At 37.4% G+C, this 22,295-nt stretch overlaps 1 protein-coding gene across 3 annotated transcripts in view; it reads left to right on the top strand.

Annotated features, from left to right (window-relative positions):
• LOC135079877 (tyrosine-protein kinase Src42A) overlaps window positions 1-22,295 on the top strand; it is a 76,263-nt gene that overhangs the window by 32,885 nt on the left and 21,083 nt on the right. For all 3 annotated transcript variants that reach the window (XM_063974501.1, XM_063974500.1, XM_063974502.1), the window contains exon 2: window positions 7,442-7,563. In XM_063974501.1, the coding sequence (XP_063830571.1) occupies window positions 7,442-7,563 (122 nt within the window). The remainder of the gene's footprint in view (window positions 1-7,441; window positions 7,564-22,295) is intronic.

Below are 22,295 nucleotides of genomic sequence, written 5' to 3'. Positions count from 1 at the left end.
TAAAACCGTTTTCTCTACCTAAAGAACTAGTCTTGGAGTTTAAGGCTAGGTCCTCGTACGGCGGGCAGGAGACCCTATAATTAGATTACCCATCTAGCAACCCGGAGCCAGCCGCGACGGGCTAAGCAAAAAATAATGGCTCGTAGCCATGCGCGGGTCATCGACCGGCGCCTCATCTTAACTCGTTATTATAAAATTCTCGCAGCGAAAGTCACGCGATTAATTCTCCTTGATTACGCCAGTTACCGTCACCGGGTCAAAGGGCCCCTGTTTCATAAACACCCATTCTTATTTAACCTTACCCATTAATAAACGCCGGGCAATTAACAGTAAATTTAATGTCACCTTGCCCTCGAAAAGACGAATTTCTATTCTAACGACTTTTCACTTGTCCAAATACAAACCGGAATAGAATTATGTAATCGACCCAATAATTTTGTTTATTAGGTATTTCCGTCTCTCCCCCACCAATTTCCGAACCTGTCCACGACGTTTTATACCCAAATATCTGAGCGTTCATTCAATCGAACATGTTGTGTAACTCTGCATTTTTATTCATCGAAACGTTAAACAAAGATATGTACTGCTTTTAGAGTTATCCTGGTTGTTGCTGTATCTATGAAACACTTTTACTTTGCTATCTGAAGTCTAGACTGATCATATTTGTTCATGAATATTTGAGCTTTCGAAAACCTACAAATCGAAACATGTAAAGTAAATAGAGCGGAGATCGATGTTTAAATATGCCCCACTCGATGTCTGGACATGTTTGACAAGAGTGTTTGTTTATTAAAACTAATATCTTGCTATTGTTGAGTTTCCTCCGTAACATTCGTCAAATAATCTTTTACGTCATACTTATTTATGTTTTCGATCATAGTATCACTTTTAGAATCATTTGCGTGTGTACATAACAAATCATTGTTCCTTTTTTGTTCAAAAATTTCACAGCTTCTCACGTCCGCGTGTAAACAATCTCTATCTTTAATATGTTTTCGGTGCGTAAACATTGTTTCGCATTAGCATTTAGAGGTAAGTGTGTATTTGCCTACTAAATATGTATCAGACTCATGATTCAGATGACGATTTCTCCCGGCGGAAGGGGGTCAAGGCCGCTCTATCGTCTGGTTGTGCGCTGTCAGATTCAACAAGTCACCGCCTTGTGTTTCAGAGCGGCTCACGCACGCATGACATGACACATTGGGCCCCAATTCTGAGAGTAACACTTAACATAAACATAACAGTAGTCACTTTCTTCCTTTGTTGATAAAGGGACAAAGGCAAGGAAAAGTTAAGTTTATTGTATTGCTTTTTATTATAATTGATGCCATTAGAATAGGGAAGCGTTAATTAAATCTCTTCTAGATCTGTCTTTAAATGCTCTTTATAGCAGTTGCGTGTCGTTATATTGACTAAGTCGCATTACAAAGTAGCGTCACAAGATAGTGTTAGTATGAGAATATTCTCAGAATCGGGTCCCACTGCTTTTTGATCCAAGCTGGAAAAGTGTGTCCGGCCCTAACATGTTTAGTGCCTTTTTATAGAGCGTGCACGTCTGCCTTAACGACGTAATCGTTTGCGGGCGATAAAAACTGAACTAATTTCTTACTCAGTCGATAACTGGACATTCGAACCCATCTTCATGTCTTTTATACCGACTCTCGATGACTTTACTTTGAGCTCTACATAAACTGAATTTAATATCTATTTTGTTTGCACATAATGTAATAAAGCGTCATGTTTTACAAAATGTAGCCAGGTGTAACTGAAAATATTCAGTGCGTAACACGTTTTACCGCGGCCGTAAATTATTTAGTATGCGTTAGCCACGAGCGAACCTTCGGCGGTATCACATAGCATCGTATCTATGACCCTAAGGGCATCCTCGGCGCGTGACAAGGTCCACTGCGCGTTGGTAGTCGGATCGCCCTTAAACATTACTTTTACGACAACATCGACATTGATTATTTTTACGATTTGCCTCATTTTGCGAGCCGCAAGTTTTAAACGTTCATTAAGGCCCCAATAAAGATAGCACTTTATTATTTCCTGGGCGTAACTCTCGCGACTGATTGGGTGAAATTATTCTCTGGAAAGATAGTGTCATTATGATTATACTTGTATGATTAAAATTTGATTGTTGTGTTAACCCATATTGTGGACTACGGATTTAATAAGATTTCGGTAGAGTCGGTTTTTTACTGTTCTGTTCAGTAAGTATATGAAAGCTATTTAATAATCAGACAATCCGGCAGAACAATGATGAGAATTTATTTAACTCACGCAAAATTTCAATTGTACGGTTATTATAACACAGAATTGCTGAAACTTCTAAAACTCTTATCTTTTTTTTATCCTACATGTAAACAAGTCGTGAAAGGAAAGAGATTCATTTACATGCTTACATTAAACCTAATTGAAATTAAGGTATATGCATAATATTAGTCGACGAATGAGCCGGAGGAAGTGCGAACCAGACTGTAAAATAACGCATATTGGACTTATAAACGTATTCTGCAATTGCCTACGGTTATCAGCTTGGCTTATATGCATAGCTGAATGTGATCAAGCGCATATCCACCTCGTAACGTGCAATTGAACTAAGCGCTACCACTTGTAAACCCACAGTGTGACTTGAGCCTTACAAGTACAATTATCAGATGTGGCCACAAGCACTTCGACCTAAATATTACTTCACTTGGAAATGCAAGAAAATCGCTTGATGTTATGTATAATTTTATAACCAGTCTAAAAATAGCTGTTTCTTCACCATACAGGTTTCATATACTTCCTTACAACGATAGCACGTTGTTCGTTGATATTTAGTCAACACACACACAACACATTTACGGCATTCCTACAGTTTATAAAATGACCATTTAGATTTTGAAGTAGATTCTATCTAGGCATTGCCGTTTTGTGACCTAAAACTAAACCTGCTTATAAGTCAATAAAAACTAAGGAAAACAAGTAATAATATCTATTATTATATGTGTGTTTTGTAAAACTAACGTGGAAAGCAAACTATTAATCAGCTCTCTTAACAATAGATAACTACCCGATAAGAATCTCACCGTCCACGTTTTCTTAATTGCAAACCTAAGGTTCATCCGTGCATCGCAATGGAATAATCCATGGAGCCACAATGGTGGAGAAGAATAGTAGTCTTACCTCAATACTCCAATAAAGCGTTTGACTGCATAGTGAAATACGAATTTGATATTTAAATAAATATTTTTGGAAAGATACAATACCCTTTAAGTGCTTAATTAATATAATCAGTAGGTTCTTACGCAATTAAATCTGAGAAACCACAGCAATCTGGAATCGCACGAAGGACAAAAGCTTCGATCTGGCACAAGAAAATTCTCCCATAGAAACAAACCATCATTCAACTTCAAAAACTTGATAATGAAATCAGGCTATACCATGAAAGGATGATGAGAAAGGGTGCAGGCTTCAGATCTTAGGGTGTTTAAACACAGCTATTACAGTTCGTTCGTTTGGTAGAGTTTCTGTAGTTTGCATGGCAACACGAACGGACGATGTGTCATTGACATGGCCTTTTGGCGCAGTTACACTATGCGGGAAATTGATCGAGACATTAGTGCAAACACGAATTTTTGCAGTGCGTCGTCCATACTTCGGTTTGCGAGCTCGCGCTTTGTCTCGGTCAATTTCCTATAGTTGTGTAATTGAGCCATTTCGAAGTGCATCTCTACATATGAGTGTCACAAGCTCTACGCCTAGTGCCTGCTATATCTACTTCAATTGTGATATGAAACAATGGCAATCACCGATGCTCTCCGTCACGAACTAATCGCAGGATGATATCACATAACTCAAATTGCACATAATTGAGCAAACGCCTCATTTTGTTATTCAAACCGAACTATTTTAACCTGTAGTTACTTGGTGATGTATAGACGCCTAGTACTATTAAACTATCTTCCATTATATTGACTTGGTATCTTAAGTTCAATTCCAAAAATTGTTTTTTTGTTTTCCAAAAAACCTTGTTCACTAGGACAAGGTTACAGTGATGACGATATAAGTAAAAACTCAGGATAATCTAAATATGTAAGTAGATCTTTAAAATCTACGAACTATGATTCTGAAAACCGCAATTTGACGCAATAGGCAATATTAACTCGAACGCATGATAATGCAATAAACAAACTGTGTGAGAGAGAAGATGTGTTCTGGGAACTATACAACAGGAAAACTTCAATATCCGTCGGTTTGGTAAAGCATGACGCTGCGTCGACCTTTACACCTACACTCACATTTCTTAGAATCTTTAAACCAGACATCGACTATACATGAACTCCCAAAAAATCATTGACCGACCAATGTTATGTGCGTACTTCGAAAACATGTTATATTATTATCTCCAGTGCCGTCAAGTATCCAAACAAAGGCTGATAACTATGAATGAACATGATTCTGTTTTTAAACATAGCTGAGATTTGCTGTAGATGAAGCTGAGGTGTATTTATAAATTAGGTTCTGTCATTACATTCGGTTTTATTTGACAAGTACCGGTTCATAAACTTTATTTTACTGCAATACTTCCATATGTCACTGCAACGTCCATTTAAATTCCTGATTCTAAAACTGTACCTCAGTATTTCATCGCCGGTTGTAAAATCAATTTATTAAACTTGCCTTGGCTTGAATAGCTAGCCTATAGGCACAGCAAATAAATAACTAGAATCCTGCAACAGGAATGCATGAAGGAATCAAAAATAGGTAAAGCAGAAGTAAATTGTCCTACAATTTTTCTTCTTCTATTATTTAGTTCCAACGAATATAATCTTTGAATACTCACCGTTAGTACACAGATAGCTGCTCTGATGTTCATACACATTTGATTGACAGAAGTTGAATTTTACGTGTGAATGAAATAGGTGACGTCACGTCAGACTACGCATTTTTGTCGCAATATCGGGTCTATTACAACTGAAGAAGATACCCCAGTGATTAGCTTGACATGTCGTTTGTACGAATTCCTGATCAACGGGACTATTCCCACCTCTCGTTCCCACCACCAACTCCTGTGTAGCCAGCAGCCTGCCTGTGTACAGCTTGACCGTCAACAAAAACCCAACCAGTGAAGGTTATTAGTTATGGTTAATTCCTGATCAGCTATCTGTGGAAGCGTGCCCGGTCAGGGTCCAAATATGACCATTGCCAGTGAGCATTTCGCTCAGACAACCTTGCCCGTCTGTCGCACGCAGTTTGATGCAATGCTATTGTTGGACCACTGTTGCACAACCTAACCTGAACCACACTCATTACATGTCAGCAACTGTTGATACATTATAACTGGCTGTCACCCGTCTATGTGTGTGACATTATACACGGACCATCAAGAAGATAGTTAACTCTTGAATAGTTAATGTTTGACGGCTCTCGGAAATGTAAATTTTGCCGGAACTGCTACATTAACATTATTATTCTAACGTTCCTCTTCATGTTTAAAAACTGGAATTTGACCTCGACTTCGCTCGAGACCGGATCAGTAACGCCAATTATCACCTCTAACAAACAAACATTTTTACAACTTAAATTTTCGTGAATATTGGTTTCCAGAGTAGAGCCACAACTTTAATGATTACATTAAGCTCCAATCAACGGGACTATCTATTGAACCGTTACTTAACATAGTGTTATATTGTCAAAATGGGTTCACGTGATTTTGGAGAAATTCAATAACAAAAATGAACAGAGTTGTCACGAACCAGCGCTACAAGTCTAGAATAGCAAGTGGAATAACATGTACAAATACACGTTATTATTACTAACGCGTGCGCTGGATAGAGAACCTGCTTCTTTTAGTCGGTTAAAAGTTACTAGAGGCATTTGATTTTAAGATCATAGACATCCAGCTCGCTCATCAAAATTCATGACATTTAGATGACTTGTTTGTTTTCCGATGCGCTATTTTCGGGAAAGGTCAGAGCACAGTATTATTTTACCTCCAACGCGGTACACTGAGCAAACTTAAGTATACTGCATACAGCATAGTGTCTCAATTTTGCTGTCTAACTCTACCTAGTTTGAAGTTGATTTCAATGACGAACTATTGTGATTTAGTCGTACTTTGAGTTCAAACTTGAACTTTCTTAAATTTCAAAACGGTGTACAGCTAAACAACGCCTAAAGGACGTCTCGATATGTGACAAAATCATGATTCATTGTTCGCACGGGCTAATGTTAGCGGCGCTACAGTGCGCCGGCCTCCTGTCTCGCCCGTGCGACGATTGAATACCGAGTACGTTTCATTCGCGAGCGTTGACTCATCAAACCCTCTACAGTTCCACGATAGTCCCTGTGACAAATATTAATGCTTGTATTTATACAGGCTGGCAAATAGTCGCCTGCAATATTGTAGAGTGCGATTGTGCTCATCTAAATTAACCACACCACTAGATGTAATATTTTTTTAATCCTAACATTATCATTGAAATATACTTCTTACTTTGCGGGATATGACCATCTATTAGGACTATTCCCACCTCTCGTTCTCACCGCTTCAACTCCTGTGTAGCCAGGATCTAAAGCTTGACCGCCAATAAATCCCAACCAGTGAAGGTCAAGTTTGTCCCTGGGGAAAGTAAAACTGTCGTTGGACCCGCAACGAAATTAATCAGAATAACATAGAAGTTCGAAGTTAAGGTTCGACTTCCCTCCATTGCAAATTGCAAAGCATAGGGGAACAATATGACGTATGAATAAATCTAGAACAATTAGTGTTCACGTGTGACAGTGATGGGGGAAGCCTGGTTTCCTTAATTGTCCTATATTGCCGTGACTCATAAAATAATATTGCCCTGAATTGAGCTCTATAATTGCCATTGTAACCGCACCTTTAAAGTCTAGTTAATAAAACAAATTGGATGGATTGGAGCTCGTAGAGTTTAAAATGTAATTAACCAAGACATCTTTTTAAACCAATAAACAATGTAGAGACGTTATTTACTAAAGTGAAATATAAAAGAATTTTAAGACGGGTTTAGTTATTGATTACAGAAATTCATCGCCAAAGGCTCTCGTCGAATGGCAAGACAGATATGTATTAAAGTGTCTATTTCTTTTACACAATGATTGATAGCCTACGAAATATAAAAGGAAAGTGGCGAGCTAGACTCGATCTAGGATTAAAAAATTTCTAAAATATGTTTTCAGTCAGGACGAATATTAAGCAAAATGCTTTTATAACCCTTTCAGTTTTGCTTATTTTTTACTCGGCTTCAGAAAATAGACTTTTATAATCTGTTTCTTGTTATTAGTGTATCTTTCAGTAGTCTAGTGTAGGTATTTAGTATAGATTTGTGTTAAGTAGTGAACTAACCGTTCTTGTTCTGCTAGGATGGGCCTTTCTAAATTTCATGAAAATAGTAACAAGGTTTCACAATACTTTTTCTCTTCTTTCCAGATGGTACTTCCGCAAAATAAAACGAATCGAAGCAGAGAAGAAGCTGCTTCTGCCAGAAAACGAACACGGCGCTTTCCTCATACGAGACTCGGAGAGCCGCCACAACGACTTCTCGCTATCAGGTAACCAGACATTTATCTTGCTCGTAATTGATTCTTCAGTTTATAACTCGTCAGTGCCCATTAATTTAGATAAGAACTATCAATAACCCGTAAGACAGTGCATAGATGCGATGTTTAAAGACTAAAAAAGAGATCGAATGCGAACGCGGAATAAAAATAGCTAAACAATGTGTGGTTATCATAAGAACAGATAAAAATTATAATGGCATAATTTCGAAAGGACATTGTCAGAAACCGCCTTAGATTCCTGGGCACAGCAGTAAAGTATCAAAATTAATCTCTTACTTTTTGAATACTTAAATATTAATTAGATTGTAACGGACACTTGAGGATTAGAAAATGAAATAATAAAAGTCTTTTATATGTATTCCATAATACTATGACGACATCCGGACATTTTAGGGCGTGGCCTGCTCCATATCCTATGAAGTTCCATAATTTGTGTCGATAAAATCTATGTAAAATCGGCACAAGGCAATGCCGTACTTCATTGTTAGGAATCCATGTAATAGTGATGTTGACTGCGGTCATCATAGACAATAAGATACCGATCTTGTAAATAAAATAAATCGTCCAAATTGCTACAGTATGACTAGATTTTAATTAAAAGTTAAAAATATATTGCACGATACTACAAGAAGCTATCTAATGTGTCCAACTGGTCTAAAAGGTCATGAATAAAATAAAAGGAATTGTGATCATAATACTGATATTGACAATGACAACAATATGGGATCATCTTTAATATATCTGTAACAGTTTCAAAATCCGATGAAAAATCCAATGCCACTTAAAGTGAGAGAAATGTCTAAAGTTCTAATAGAATTGAAAGTTTTATTCGCTCAAAATGCTTATAACTATAATTGGTAATACATTTCAAATATTAAGTACCTTTATAATGTATCGATAGAACCAAAATGATGTCCTCTCTGCTTGGAAAGGGAAAACCCAGGATTGGGGGAGCGCTCCAGGCAATTTTCAGAACATTTCATAGGTGGTAGTAAATAATATTTATTTTATTATTAAAATTGAATATTTTGATATTGATAAAATTGAATATATCTTTCGATTCAAATACCGAATATTTTTCAATCGATAATAATTATCGAGAATTGTTAATAATATTCAATTAAAAGTTGTTCAATCCCTAGTCATGCATAGACTAAGACGGTAACCATGGAGATAGTTAGTTTGGTAAGTCACGTGTTAAATGTCAAGAGTGGAAAGTAAACATAGGACTCATGTTATTTATTTACGTGCAAAATGTAAGTAAGTAAATCATAAAAGTGGAACGCCGAGCTATTTCCAAAACCCGTCCAATATTATAATACAATTTGGCTGCGACAACTACAATACAGAACATCTCCCAAATCGATGTGCATAAAATAATATAATACAATACTACACTCGCGAGCAAAACTATGGAATCACTTACATGAAGTTGTTTCACAAAAAAAGTGGCACCATTTTAAAGATTAAACTTTTACCTTTAAATTGATACCAAATTCATTTAAATCACACCAGTATTTAAAAAGATATCGCGGCTGATGTGAAGAAGTAAGGAAAAAGACATGTATCAACTGTTTGATACGTCACGAGTTGCGGCCTATTTACCCACTATAAAAGCACGTGTTTTCGGATTTTTGCTTTCACACGTTGATCCATACACATCTCAGCTGCTTTTGACACTTTACCTGGGATTCTACACCTTCAGAAGCAGCACAAATCCTTGCACTATTGCAAGCAGGGCTCAGCCAGCGGGCTGTCGCATGTCAGCTCCACATAAGCCAGTCCTGGGTTTCGAAAGTTTTAAGACGCTTTCGGGAGACTAGTGGCTTTATCCCGAGACCAAGTTCTGAATAGTGCCAGTGCACATCGCAGAAGGATGACCGTTTTTTCATGTCAACCTCTCTATGAAATCATCATTTGAGTGGTATCGACGTCCAGCAAGAGCTCAGAAATGTTCGTAGGATAGCTGTTAGCGTGTGGACAGATCGTCTAAGATATAAGCAATAGAATTTGACTCCAAAAAGGCCTTCCACAGGCTCGAAACTGACGGCAGGTCACCGACACGTGTTTTTATAGGGGGTAAGTAGGCCGCAACTCGCGACGTATCAAACAGTTGATACATGTCTTTTTCCTTACTTCTTAGCATCAGCCGGGATATCTTTTTAAATACCGGTGTGATTTAAATGAATTTGGTATCAGTTAAAAGGTAAAAGTTTAATCTTTAAAATGGTGCCACTTTTTTTGTTACTAAAAAATTCGTTAGTACACAAGATCGCGTGGAAACAACTTCATGTAAGTGATTCCATAGTTTTGCTCGCGAGTGTAGTAAGTAAGAGGTTATGATAACAATATTGCTATCAATAAGTTTATAGAATTGGTCCGCCAGGAATAATTGTTCTTACATAAAGATTTGTGTCATTTAGAACCTAGAAAGTATTTTTTCGGCACTGTTGATCTAACGGCGAACAATGTATGGAGAACGAACATTGTCCTTTAGATATAGATTTTTATCTTTTTATAAGCCCGACTGTCCGATTAGCAAAACTATTCAGTACTTATACTAACTAATTATCACGTGACGTATACGGGCCGGGTATGTACATTATTTTATTGTACATAGTCATTCTATGAGACCACGACCCGCACATGCACCAACTTGTGTCTCATACATAAATATGTGGCACATACGGGCACACCCCGCACAGTTCAGTGACAGTGTGAATGTACCTTAATCTTATCCATCGAGCCATAAACTATTAAATCCAAGATCGATGGTAAAAGTCATCTGTCGACATGCCAAATAGTTTTTGAACATCATCATAGTGAATTTATTAAGTCCACAAAAAAGTATGATACTGAAAAATTAAAAATAACACTTTCCAAATTTTGGTAACTGGCGACACAACAGCTGGTTTCACTAAATAAAACCGCAACGCGCTATGAGAACTATAGGTTCCGATCATCATATAAAGTTTGCTTCTAAACTATACTAAAGAAATGCATCCAAAGCCCCAGTCGCTCCTTATGACAAACCGGTTGTGCTTTTTCTAAACACACCGCGTGGGAACAAAGGTTGAACTCGCCGTTTGATATCCCATACTAATTACGATTCTCGATTGGACCGGCCGTACCGTTAGTCTATTTATACAAATTGAATGAGCCACTGCTAATTTATTATGTGCATAAACACATGTTACTTATGTCTGACGCGACTTTGCGCAATGTTAACCCTTCGCTGAACTGCGGTTGTTAATCGACAGACAAAACGATTTGTCTTCTGAGCTTGCTTGGAGTGGGTATTACCATAACAATGTCATGTCGAACCAAATATAAATTACTAGATACTTACGAGGGGCGGCTGAAAAGTTTTGAGCCTAAGTATCTTCAAGTGTTATTATTGACTCGCACTAAATTTGATTAATTTGCCAATAACCTCCTTAGTATATGTACAAAGTTTCATTTTATTAGCATCATCACGCTTTTAGTAATTAATCCGTAAACATCATCATGTCTCAGTCATCCGCGCAATGTACGAAATTGAAGTACACAGTTGTCATAAAATGCCTCACAAAGAAGAACAAAACGCTGACGGTAATATTTGAAGAGATGTCAACAGTTTATGGGGAGTCTGGGCCTTCATTTGCCACCATGAAAGATTGAATCCGATAATTCAATCATGGCAGGGAGTCGCTAAAAGATGACCGCAAGTCAGGGCGGCCAGATTTCGCCATTAACGAATAAAATAATGAAAAGTTAAATAATCTTGCTCTAGAGATCCGCGAATTAAGCTGTGACAGATAGCTGAATCCATAGGCATTAGCAAGGAACGTATCGGCAATATTTTTCATACTCATTTGCACATGAAAAAGGGGTGTGCGCGATGGGTGTCAAAAATGCTCACGCCACTCGACAAACAGCGTCGAGTCACAACTTCGCAGGAGTTTTAGAACATCTTTGGCCATAATCCTGACAAATTTTTTTCTCACATTGTCACTATTGATAAATAATAAATTCAGCAGTACGATTTAGAGTCAAAACAAGAGTCAATGCAATGGATTGAAAAGGAAAAACGCCGCCGCGGAAATTCAAAGTGGAGCGATCGACACCCAAGCTCATAGCCACTATTTTTGGGATTGTGGAGGAATTTTATTCATTGACTACCTACTTAAAAAAAAACTACAATAAACGGGGATTATTTTACTGTACTGTTGATAAGAGTGCGTCAAGTGGTTGTCGAAATAATAAGAGGTAAACTGGCGAAATGAAATCTGTTATTGCCAGACAATTCGCCCGTGCACACCGCACATGTTGCAAGGCTTGCCCCGGGTAAAACTGGATTTCAAGAAATTAATCACCTACCACACAGTTTAGTCCAAATCCTTAGCTTTTTTTTCTAATTCTCAATTTGGAAAAAGGACCTCCAGGAACGAAGATTTTTGAGTGACAAAGAAATGAAGGCGTCGTTAGAGGATCATTTCGAAGGCAAAGTTTGCGAATTTTTTTTCAGTGGGTTAAAAGCTCTTTTACACAAATGTAAGAAGTGCGTTGTAGTAGAGGGAGATTAAATAGAAAAATATATTTTTTATACTTTTCTATCGGCATTTTTAATACCTCAGGCTCAAAACTTTTCAGCCGCCCCTCGTAGTTTACTTCTGAGATGAAAAAGAAGTGGATGGATGAAGTTTTACGTCTTACACTTTGAGACAAATCTAATCATTTGCGTTACTTGATTGAAAACACTTTATAAAGGCATTTATAAACCACGGTACATGAAAAAACTAAGCCACTTGTTTATGACCATTCAAAACAATAGTCGTAGCACTGAAACCATGTATTTTGGTTTTTCGTACACCCAAATCGATTTACAGTGTTGCACAAAGCCAGCTTGTCTGATTTGGACTTCCGTTATGTGTATGAAAAACAACAATGCCTGACGTCTGTCGACGTTTTTGTCGTTTATTCAAAGCACTAAGCGGAACTTAGGCTATTTTTACGTCGAAAAAACTTCACTGGAAACGTCTTGAAAGCAGGTTAAACCAGACTCCCGCAGCCGTCGCAAAAAATTAAACTTTATCTTAATTAACTGTTTTTCCTACTATTGCTGCTGTACTATAATGGAACTATTATCCGTTTCAATAAAAAACTCCAGACTGATTTAGTTTGCTTTAGAGTCCATAGAATAGCACGTGGATTTTCCTTGGGCTGTTGCTATTTCTATTTTTCCTGAGTAATTATTGTTCTGCATCTAGCCTTGTTTTAGCTAAAGAGATGACATCTTTATACCGCAATAAAGTGATTTTTTTTACCGCCACCACACCATGATAGGGTTCGGAAAAATTAACTGAAACAGAACATTAATTCATATTTACAACTTTCAAGAAAAAGATCTTTATGAAATACAGAAAAGATTTCACAATTAGCCAACCCAACCCATAAGTGAAGCGTATGCCTCATCATTATTATTGCTCCAAAGGCACAGCAAAACATCAACACCTTAATAGCATATAAAACGCATTTTAATGAAGTACTGAACATTATAGTTCAACTAAGAGCTCATTAAATCGATGGAATTTAATGTTTTCGTATTTTCATGTCACGATTTCCATATTTTCTGCCTTTTTGTACTTTTGCTTATGAAAAATTATATTAAAATCATTTACGCTTTTCTTATAATTGGATCAAAGCAAACGTTTATTGCAATTTTAAATGGATGCTTCGTTGTTTTTTTTTTCAACCATTCTCATTTGACTCGCATGCATAATCTCGGAAATAAATGTGTTCAGCGATTGCACATAAATTCTTGGAGTGCGTTGCATCATTGCATTAACATAACTAGAGCAACCCATCTACTCTGCAGTCCATACTGTATCATTTTCCGTGTTACCACTATTTACCTTACCATGGGATAAAAGGTAAGGCACCATGATGAGGTGTGTTGCGTAATTTCTGTACTTACTGGAATGTGGACTGTACCTACGTATGACAAAATTCCATCTAATTAGACTACACTAGCCTTGTGTTATACCCGCACAACATTACTATAAGGAAACGTATCTATCGATTGCATCGATCCACTCATTAATGAATTGTTTGATAACTCGAACAAATTCCAAGAACGGGCTCGTAACATTCGAACCAATTTGTTGGATCTCTAGAGCGTAATTCAACACGAGTCTATGTACAAAAAGGTAGAAGTTTCTAACTCAGTTGCCAGGACGTAAATTCAATTTTCATATCATAAGAAACATTATAGACGGCCATAGTTGGAAAACAAATTGTAGATATATAAGCAACGCCTGCAGTTTCCTCGTGTTAGGCTGTCGCTTATCTTGTTAGCAATTTTAGTATCTAGTACCATTTCCTGTTAACTAATTGTAAACATTGTAATTATGTGCCATATCCGACATTAGATTACTGAATGATGTTTAAAAACACACCTAAATAGTAAATGGTAAGCTTAGAATTGCATAATGTTTTAAGGTTAATAATACAGAAAAAAACGCGTCCATAGCTACAGGGTTAAGTGTAGCTATTACCATAGAATATTCAATGAGAAGATGCGGCAATGAGAATGATTCATAATCGCATTCTCCTTCGCGACAGCGATTCCAGGCACCATTGTAACAGCTCTCTAACTATAAACATAACAATAAAAATCTCGTTGAAATGGTCTTCAGGTGACATGAAACCGGTCAGAAATAGTAAAAGTAGTCTTTACTCAGTCATTGAGCTCAAATTATTCGGCGTCTTAACCTGCAAGAACTACTGGTTTGTTTTACTTTATCTATTGTGTTGTGTCATTTGAATCTATCTAAATACTGTTTCTCTCACGTTCTATTGTAATACTGTTAATTTCAATTACTGTGTTCACACATCTCTATCGACATGGTTTCAAGAGGCGTTTGCTCACTACAACACTCAAACTATGACGGTTGTACCAAATCGGCATACGCAACTACGAGTAAAAGGCGTATCGGTGATGAGCACGCTACCAGTGTTTACAGAATAAGTTTAATTAATTACTTCTGTAAGAAGTTGTATGTACATGTAACATGCTTCTGGGAGATATTTTAAATCAAGTTAATTGACAAGCGTACCTTATGTAAAATATTATGTGTTAAATTACATCTTTTCAGTTGTACCATGTGTCTTTTGTTAAACCGTGGACTGACTACAGAGGCGGGGCAAGACCTAAATTTGATGTGGGCAAGAGAGATTTCGCGAGGCCTTGTTCTGTGGCGACGGGCTTGAATACCGGAATTCCAGAATTTCGTAACTCCGGAATTCCGGATAGGTTTTTTCCGATATTTCAATTCCGGAACTGAAGCCAATATCGTATTCCGATATTGAAATTTTTCATAAATTATTTTAAGTTTTCAAAATGATTTTTATCCAAATCAGTCCTTCTATAAGGAAGTCCTCGAGACAGTCATGTATTCGCAATTTTATTACTAATAGTATTAAAGAGGCGATAGAGAAGAATCAAAGCTCCAAAATGTTCGCAAGAGACAACTCTAGCAAAGCCAGCTGACGAAGCTAAAGACAGCGGACGGTAATGTAACATCAACAAAGGGTTCTGGGAGAGATCGAAAAGTTTTTATGGACAGCTATATACCACGGTCACCTAACCTGTTAATAGCTCAACCACAGGATAGTTCCACCAAGAGCTAAGCTAACTCGACATTATATCGAAGATATCCCGGACATCAGCCTATACGAGATTAGGATGGCTCTCATACAACTAAAAAACAACAAGGCACCGGGTGATGATGGAATAACCTCGGAGCTTCTGATCGCGGCGGGTGGAAAACCGATACTGAAAGTCCTTCAGAGACTCTGTAACTTCGTCTTCTCCAGGGAATAATGCCAGAGGCATGGAACAGAGGCGTAGTGGTGTTTTTCTTCAAGACAGGGGTAAAAGCCTTATTAAGGAATTACAGGCCCATCTGGGTTCTGAGTCATGTCTACAAGCTGTTTTTGAGAGTCATCACGAATAGTCTCGCGCGTAGGTTCGATGACTTATGCCTCTTCTTTCTCTCTCGATGACTTATGACTGATGCCTCTCGAGGAAGCCGGTTATCGAAAAGGTTAACAGTACCATATACCACATCTATACGCTACGGCAGGTTATACAGAAGACCGAAGAGTCTAACTTGCCATTATGACTGGCGTTCTTGGACTATTAGAAGGTCTTTGAGCCTGGCTGAGCACGAGGGCGATTCTATATTACGTTATAATACGTCGAATCCAACTCGGCTGGGGAGCGTACGAGACACTACATAACATCATTTCAACCAAAACACCTCAGTACTCAAAGACGAAAGTCTACAATTAGTGAGTGTTACCAGTAGTGATGACATTATGTTTTGAAAACGTGGCCTCTCACTATAAATAGGCCTTATAATAAGCTCAAAGTTGCACAGCGTGCTATGAAGAGGGCTAATGCTCGGTGTTTCTTTTCGAGATCGAACCAGAAATGTGGAGATTACTACAGTCGCCTGACATAGCGGTCGGATTTGCAAGCTGAAGTGGCAATGGGCAGGGCACATAGTACGTAGAACAGACGGCCGATGGGACAAGGTCCTGAAGTGGATGCCACATACGTGTACGATGCACAACTCCGGAACTAGTTCCGGAATTCCGGAGTTGAGTGCCCAATATCGGAAATCAGTTCCGGAATTGAAAACTATCCGATTTTGCAAGCCCTAATGGCGACCTGAAGACGGATTTTATGAAATAATAAAAAAAAAGGTCAAAGGTCTATACATTGACAGTTTCTGATTTCTTGATTCAGTGATTATTTTTAAAGGAATATTGCGCCAAAGAATAATGTTCGTCACTTAAAACCGTGTTGTTGCTTAATTTTGTGTCTGATTATGGCTGAATTTGTTTGGAAAAAAATATATTTTTATTTTTAACTACATTGTTTAGCTATCAAGAATTTATATTTAATAGTCAATGTTCGTATTATGATATTGTCATCTCCACCTTGTATAAATTTTTTCAAAATTTTTGATGTGCGAGGCCCCTTGTACCGCGAGGCCGTAGGCGGTGGCCCACGTCGCCTACGCCTTACGCCGCCTCTGACTGACTAATACTATTAACGTGGCTAAACTACAAAGGTTCCTTATTATATTACTACGAAACCCTTAAAAGCACATCGATACCTGCATCGCTTTCTAGGTTTTAAAAGGCTGCGTAAAATATTGATGCACATATACGTGGAATGTATACTATAAAACACGGCAAAAGAGAGACCGGTTTCCGTGGGAACCCTGTCGAGCTGTACCTTATATTTTACGATATTTTTGGAAAGTAAGACTCACTGTCACTATGAATTCGTTATACGTAATAGCATAAGGTAGCAGATGAAGGTGAAATAACGTCAGTAAACTTTAAATCAAGCAGTTTAATGTCGGGAAACGTTTACGGTGAATAGTTAAAATGGATCAATATAAAATATTTTATGTTATCTCCTCGGAAACCTGCACGGATCATTGAATTCCCCGAGCGATGATCCCGTCGTATGCGACGATAAAACCCTCAATCTCCTTTACAATAGCGATGGCATAAATTTTCCAAAGACTTTCTCAGTGAACGAAAGTGAGTTTCCATTCATTCGCTTCGCTAACTGATCACAACAGCGATTCAATAATGATCACGCAATTATAATTTTTGCATCCGTTTTATTTTTACAATCGATAGCGACTCGTGAGTTTAATAAACATTATTTTCCAATTAAATGAAAATGGATTGGATAGGTTTAATTTGTCAAACGTTTCTCCAATTTGTACCAACTGACGATATGACTATCTAAAGGTAGAGAAAAAACATGCATGGATGGATAAACGATTTCCATATTGACTTGCGTAGTAAAAGCGTTATCGAATTTGCCTATTGACATCACAATCACAAGATTAAATTAATCCAGATTTAAATAATACTATTAGTGCAGAGTATTTGCACGATAAGTATGTTCATGACACACCCGTTTGATTATACGTTTAAAATCCAATTAGTGGTAAGAACATAACAAATCAGATATGTTTAATATGTTTATGTAGTACCTATTCAGTTCACTCTACCTTCTACGAATGACTTAAAAGCTAGTATACATTTTACACACTACGTAAAAGTGTAATATACAAAACCGCAAATTCGTAATCGAATCAACACATGCACCGAATACGAAAGAGGCCTCCAAGAGTGTTCATCATCATCATCATCTCAACCGCTCAGCCATAGGACGTCTACTGCTGAACATAGGCCTCCCCCAATGCTTTCGATGTTGCCCGGTTGGTAGCAGCCTGCTTCCAGCGCCTTCCTTGCTACCTTTACGAATTTTATGATGTCGTCGGTCAATCTTGTGAGTGGAACCAAGACCTATGTTGGAAAATATAATTTCCCTAGCGCAAAGAGTTTTCTAATAGCATTATAATGGGTATTTTGTAAATGTTTGACACATTCACTTACCCGTAATCCGTATTAAGCATATTACGACGTACTTGTGCCCGCCTACTACATATTTAATTAGCCACACTTCAATTCCAGTGAATCATTCTCACGTAGTTACTTATAATACCTTGTTACAACTAATTTATGAATAGAAAGCAATTTACTGCTATGCGATACATTTGAGCATTTTAAAATACAAGTTTGAAGTTATGTATAAAAGCCTTAGAAGTTTTAAGAGTGTTCTCATGTCGTTAGCTTCTAAAAACAATATAAAGACCCGACTATTTATTCCACTAAATATTACACGTGTACTTATAAAAATGTTAACGCTACATTTTAACAGATATTCATGGAACGTGCGTAATAACCGTTAAATAAGACATGGCTGTCTATCTTTACATGTGTGTTTACCAAGTAACGATCCAAAAATATACTTGAAATACCTTTAAATTTTGCATTAATGTCGAGAGTTATTTAGTACACAATACACTGTTAGAACGCTGTCACATAATTAGGCGTTTTTCGCCCGCTCATACATTCGCTACGCTACTACACCGGTCATAATCAGTCGGAAATTGACAACCGAAAACGTGCCCCAACTTGCCACAAGAATGTCTTCTGGACAATTCCATGTTTCGTGCAATAATAGAACAATCTCATCTGCACACTAACTAATATTTTCTGACGGGATAACAAACGACGTTTTGCGTTCTATACCAAGAACGTAAAAATTTTAAACTTGAAAGCTCTTAGCGCACTGCTTCATATCGTAAAGACACACCATTTCGTCTCATGTACCTCTCTTATAACTGTGATGAAATAATTAAGAGATAATGGCCAATCGCATGCCAGACTTACAGTAAAAAGAAATTACTGTATTATTTTACAGCTAACGCTTTTCAGGCATGCTTTTTGCAATAACTTTTTGCTACAGTAACTAAACAGTCGTTTTGTGTGATGACGTAAATCCTCTTTATTGTAGTTTTCAGCTGTTTCGTTTCGATAGGAAATCCCTACTGCCGTTTGACAATTGCACACGTGTGTGACGAAAGGGCTCAGAATTTTATTACAAGGCAAACGTTCAGTGTCAGTGTTTTAAGCCGTTATATTAAGGCGATTAGTGTCCTCAATCCGCGCCAAATGGGCATTTTGTAAAGCCTACTCCTCTTTTACTGCTGGACAGAAATAGTTGAAAAAAATATATGTTATACAACAGTTCAAGGACTACATTTGTGACGTTTGAATTTTCGCTACGTCTCTTTGTTTTGGATTAAAAAAATAAATACGGGACATCGATTTTTTACTTAAATTCCCTACTCCTCCAAAACGGCTATGTTAATTTAAAAGATTTTAGCACGAGTAGATTGGGAATTCTTTAATCTTTAAATGACACGTTGCGTTTTTCAATCGAACATTACTTTCATTCATAAATTTTACTTTTGATAAATTCCGAACGTTTTGCTGTTGAGGGGGCCTTCGCGGGGTGCGGGCGGCAGTCGGCCGCTGGCCTTCAGACGGGGAGGTTGTGTCACTCGCTACAAACTGACATTAGCGATCAAAATGAATTTTTTCTTTGGCTAAGTTGCACCACCTGACGTGACCTAACTTTGACCGTAGCTTTGGCGATAACCGGTGTTTTTTGTATGGAGTTAGACAGACTTTTGACGCTTGTCAAAGTTGAAGTAAGATGGTGCAACCCAGCTTTTGTTCGACAATAGATTTTATGTCAGAATTGTTCATAGAGTACGTGCAGTCAGACAATACAATTGAATTATGACGCGCTCAGACGCTATTTTCTACCTGAATAGAATCTATTAGTGTAAAAAAACTATAATTGACTCCAAAACAACTGCACTAGATAAATACAAGTAGAAAATTTATTACGTTACTAGCTTTCCGCCCGCGGCTTCGCCCGCGTGGAATTTTGTCTGTCACAGAAAAACTTTATCGCGCGCGTCCCTGTTTCAAAAACCGGGATAAAAACTATCCTATGTTCTTTCCCGGGACTCAAACTATCTCTATGCCAAATTTCATCAAAATCGGTTGCGAGGTTTAAGCGGGAAAGCGTAACAGACAGACAGACAGACAGAGTTACTTTCGCATTTATAATATTAGTTGGGATTTATTTACTAGGCCTTTGCAATCAGTATCCAAATTAGGAGCTAGTCAGAATCTGTAACTTAATCGATTTACGTGAAGAAAACAATTTATATTTTTCATACTTATTAGAATTAGATTTTAAATATTAGATGTTTCTTCGCGAAAATACCACAATTAAAAATAACACCTGTAACGCCCCTGGGTCTGCGGGTGTCTATGGGTGACGGTAATCATTTACCAACAGCTGATCCGTTTGCTCGTTTGCCTCCTGTCACATTAAAAAAAATTAAGATAAAGTGGTATTGAATTGTTCTATAGAGCTTATTAAAAATTTGGATACTGATTACAAAATTAGCCATTTTCGGAGTCGGTGTCGGTGTCCTACCTTTTGGTGATTCGTTTTGGAGTTGGTTTTAATTTTTAGTGAAATTAATCTATTTCATGCCTTTAGTAGACTATAGGTACCCAGTAGACCTTGTTGTTGCCACTGAAGGTGCATAGGTACTCAGTACATTGATACCATATTTTTCATGTTAAGTGCAAATAAACTTCCCTAAATTACCAAACCATGAAACGTACCTATATTATTAAAAAGTTTCGCAGATAAAAACTGAAATCCTCTTATAAGGTGATGAATTTTAGGAGCATGTCATGAAACCAAAATTATTAGCATACAAGAGCTTGTTTTAAAAAAAATCTTTTTATTTATGATGGGGAATTTACTGCGGCGTAGTAGCAGAGATTTTCCGTTTGTAGATCGTAATAATTTCGAAGAATAGGGATGTTTCGTGGATAAAGCAAGAAAGTAGCAAGAGTTTGAATAAGACCGTCGGTGAACTTACCAAAAAAAAAAAACTCTAAATGTATTTTTCACTTTTTTAAACTTATGAAAATTTAAAGAGATGAAGCGCACCAAAGTTCAGAAGATGAGGCACATGACGTCAAGGCATGCTTAAAAATGTGGCGATTTGTGTCGTCACGCGGAATTTCATCGCATCATTATCTTCGTAATTACTTGTTTAATTGAAAAATAAAAATATCCTGTGTCCAATATTTTTTGATAATGTAAAATTGACGGACCAAAAGTCTTTTTTAAAGAAACTAGCCTATTCCTATGGCCACATTCCAGCTCCATCATCAGACCCTGCAGTTTCCCTTAGAGAATTGAAGACTCATGATTGTCAAAGTAGCGTACCTACTTACATAACATTAGGTACTTGCTTATACAGGGTCAGGGGTTTGTCATCTAGCCTAGTTGTCGTCAGGAAGTTGGTCTAACTAATTCAGCTTGCAACTAATTCAGCTTGCAAGATTCCACCCGAACAAACATTTATGTAATTACCTACATACATCATAAATTGCAAGCTAAATAAAAGCTTGTAATAAAGTCGGGTTTGTTCAAATTTCGAGAACGACTGAACCGACAAAAGCATTAGAAAATTTACGAAAAATAAAATAAAATTTTATCCCGTACAAAATGTTCATGGATTTTGTTATTTTTATTAAATACCTTTACGCCTGAGTTAAATGAGACCGACATCAAGGTTCATCAATTTAAGTTTAAAATAATAGGCAGTAATGTATGAAGAAAGAGCTTCTATTCTGTATCTACCTATGCCCGTGTATTTTTGATCGGTGTCAAATCGGAGTTTTTGGTGCGGGGTACGCGGGTGTTGCTCGCGGCGTGAAGGTCAAACGCCCAAGGTCATTGAGGACTCTAATCGCCTTAATACTTCTATGTCTATTATTACCACTATTTACCACAGAGCCCTCTCAGTAATCACTATTCAAAAACGCTCGGAGTTTTTGCTGTCCACAATGAGCAGTAAGCTCGCGTGACTGCGATTTGCCATGGCTCGTCCATACACCCGTCAAAATCGTCGTTTAAAATTTGCAACTGGTCAAATATGGCCGCAGATTGTTTTACGCAGTTCGATGTTTTTGTTTCATCACGGCTCGGGAAACTACATTGTTTTACTGTTTTAGTATATCAAACAAAGTAATTAAAATAGAAAAACGGCTATTATTGTCACTATCAAAATTGTTGGTTTTTGTTAACTGACGCCATTGCTGCAGGTTTGGTAAACACCAGTTAAGTAAGATAGATATAAATACGTGTTGTTGGTGTAACTTAACGGACTCAAATATTCAGTACGGTGAATCTAATT

This window comes from Ostrinia nubilalis, chromosome 17 (genome assembly GCF_963855985.1).
Source record: "Ostrinia nubilalis chromosome 17, ilOstNubi1.1, whole genome shotgun sequence".
Taxonomy (NCBI): Eukaryota; Metazoa; Arthropoda; class Insecta; order Lepidoptera; family Crambidae; genus Ostrinia; species Ostrinia nubilalis.
The sequence above is the reverse complement of the archived record's forward strand: the minus strand, read 5'-3'. Positions and strand labels throughout refer to the sequence as shown.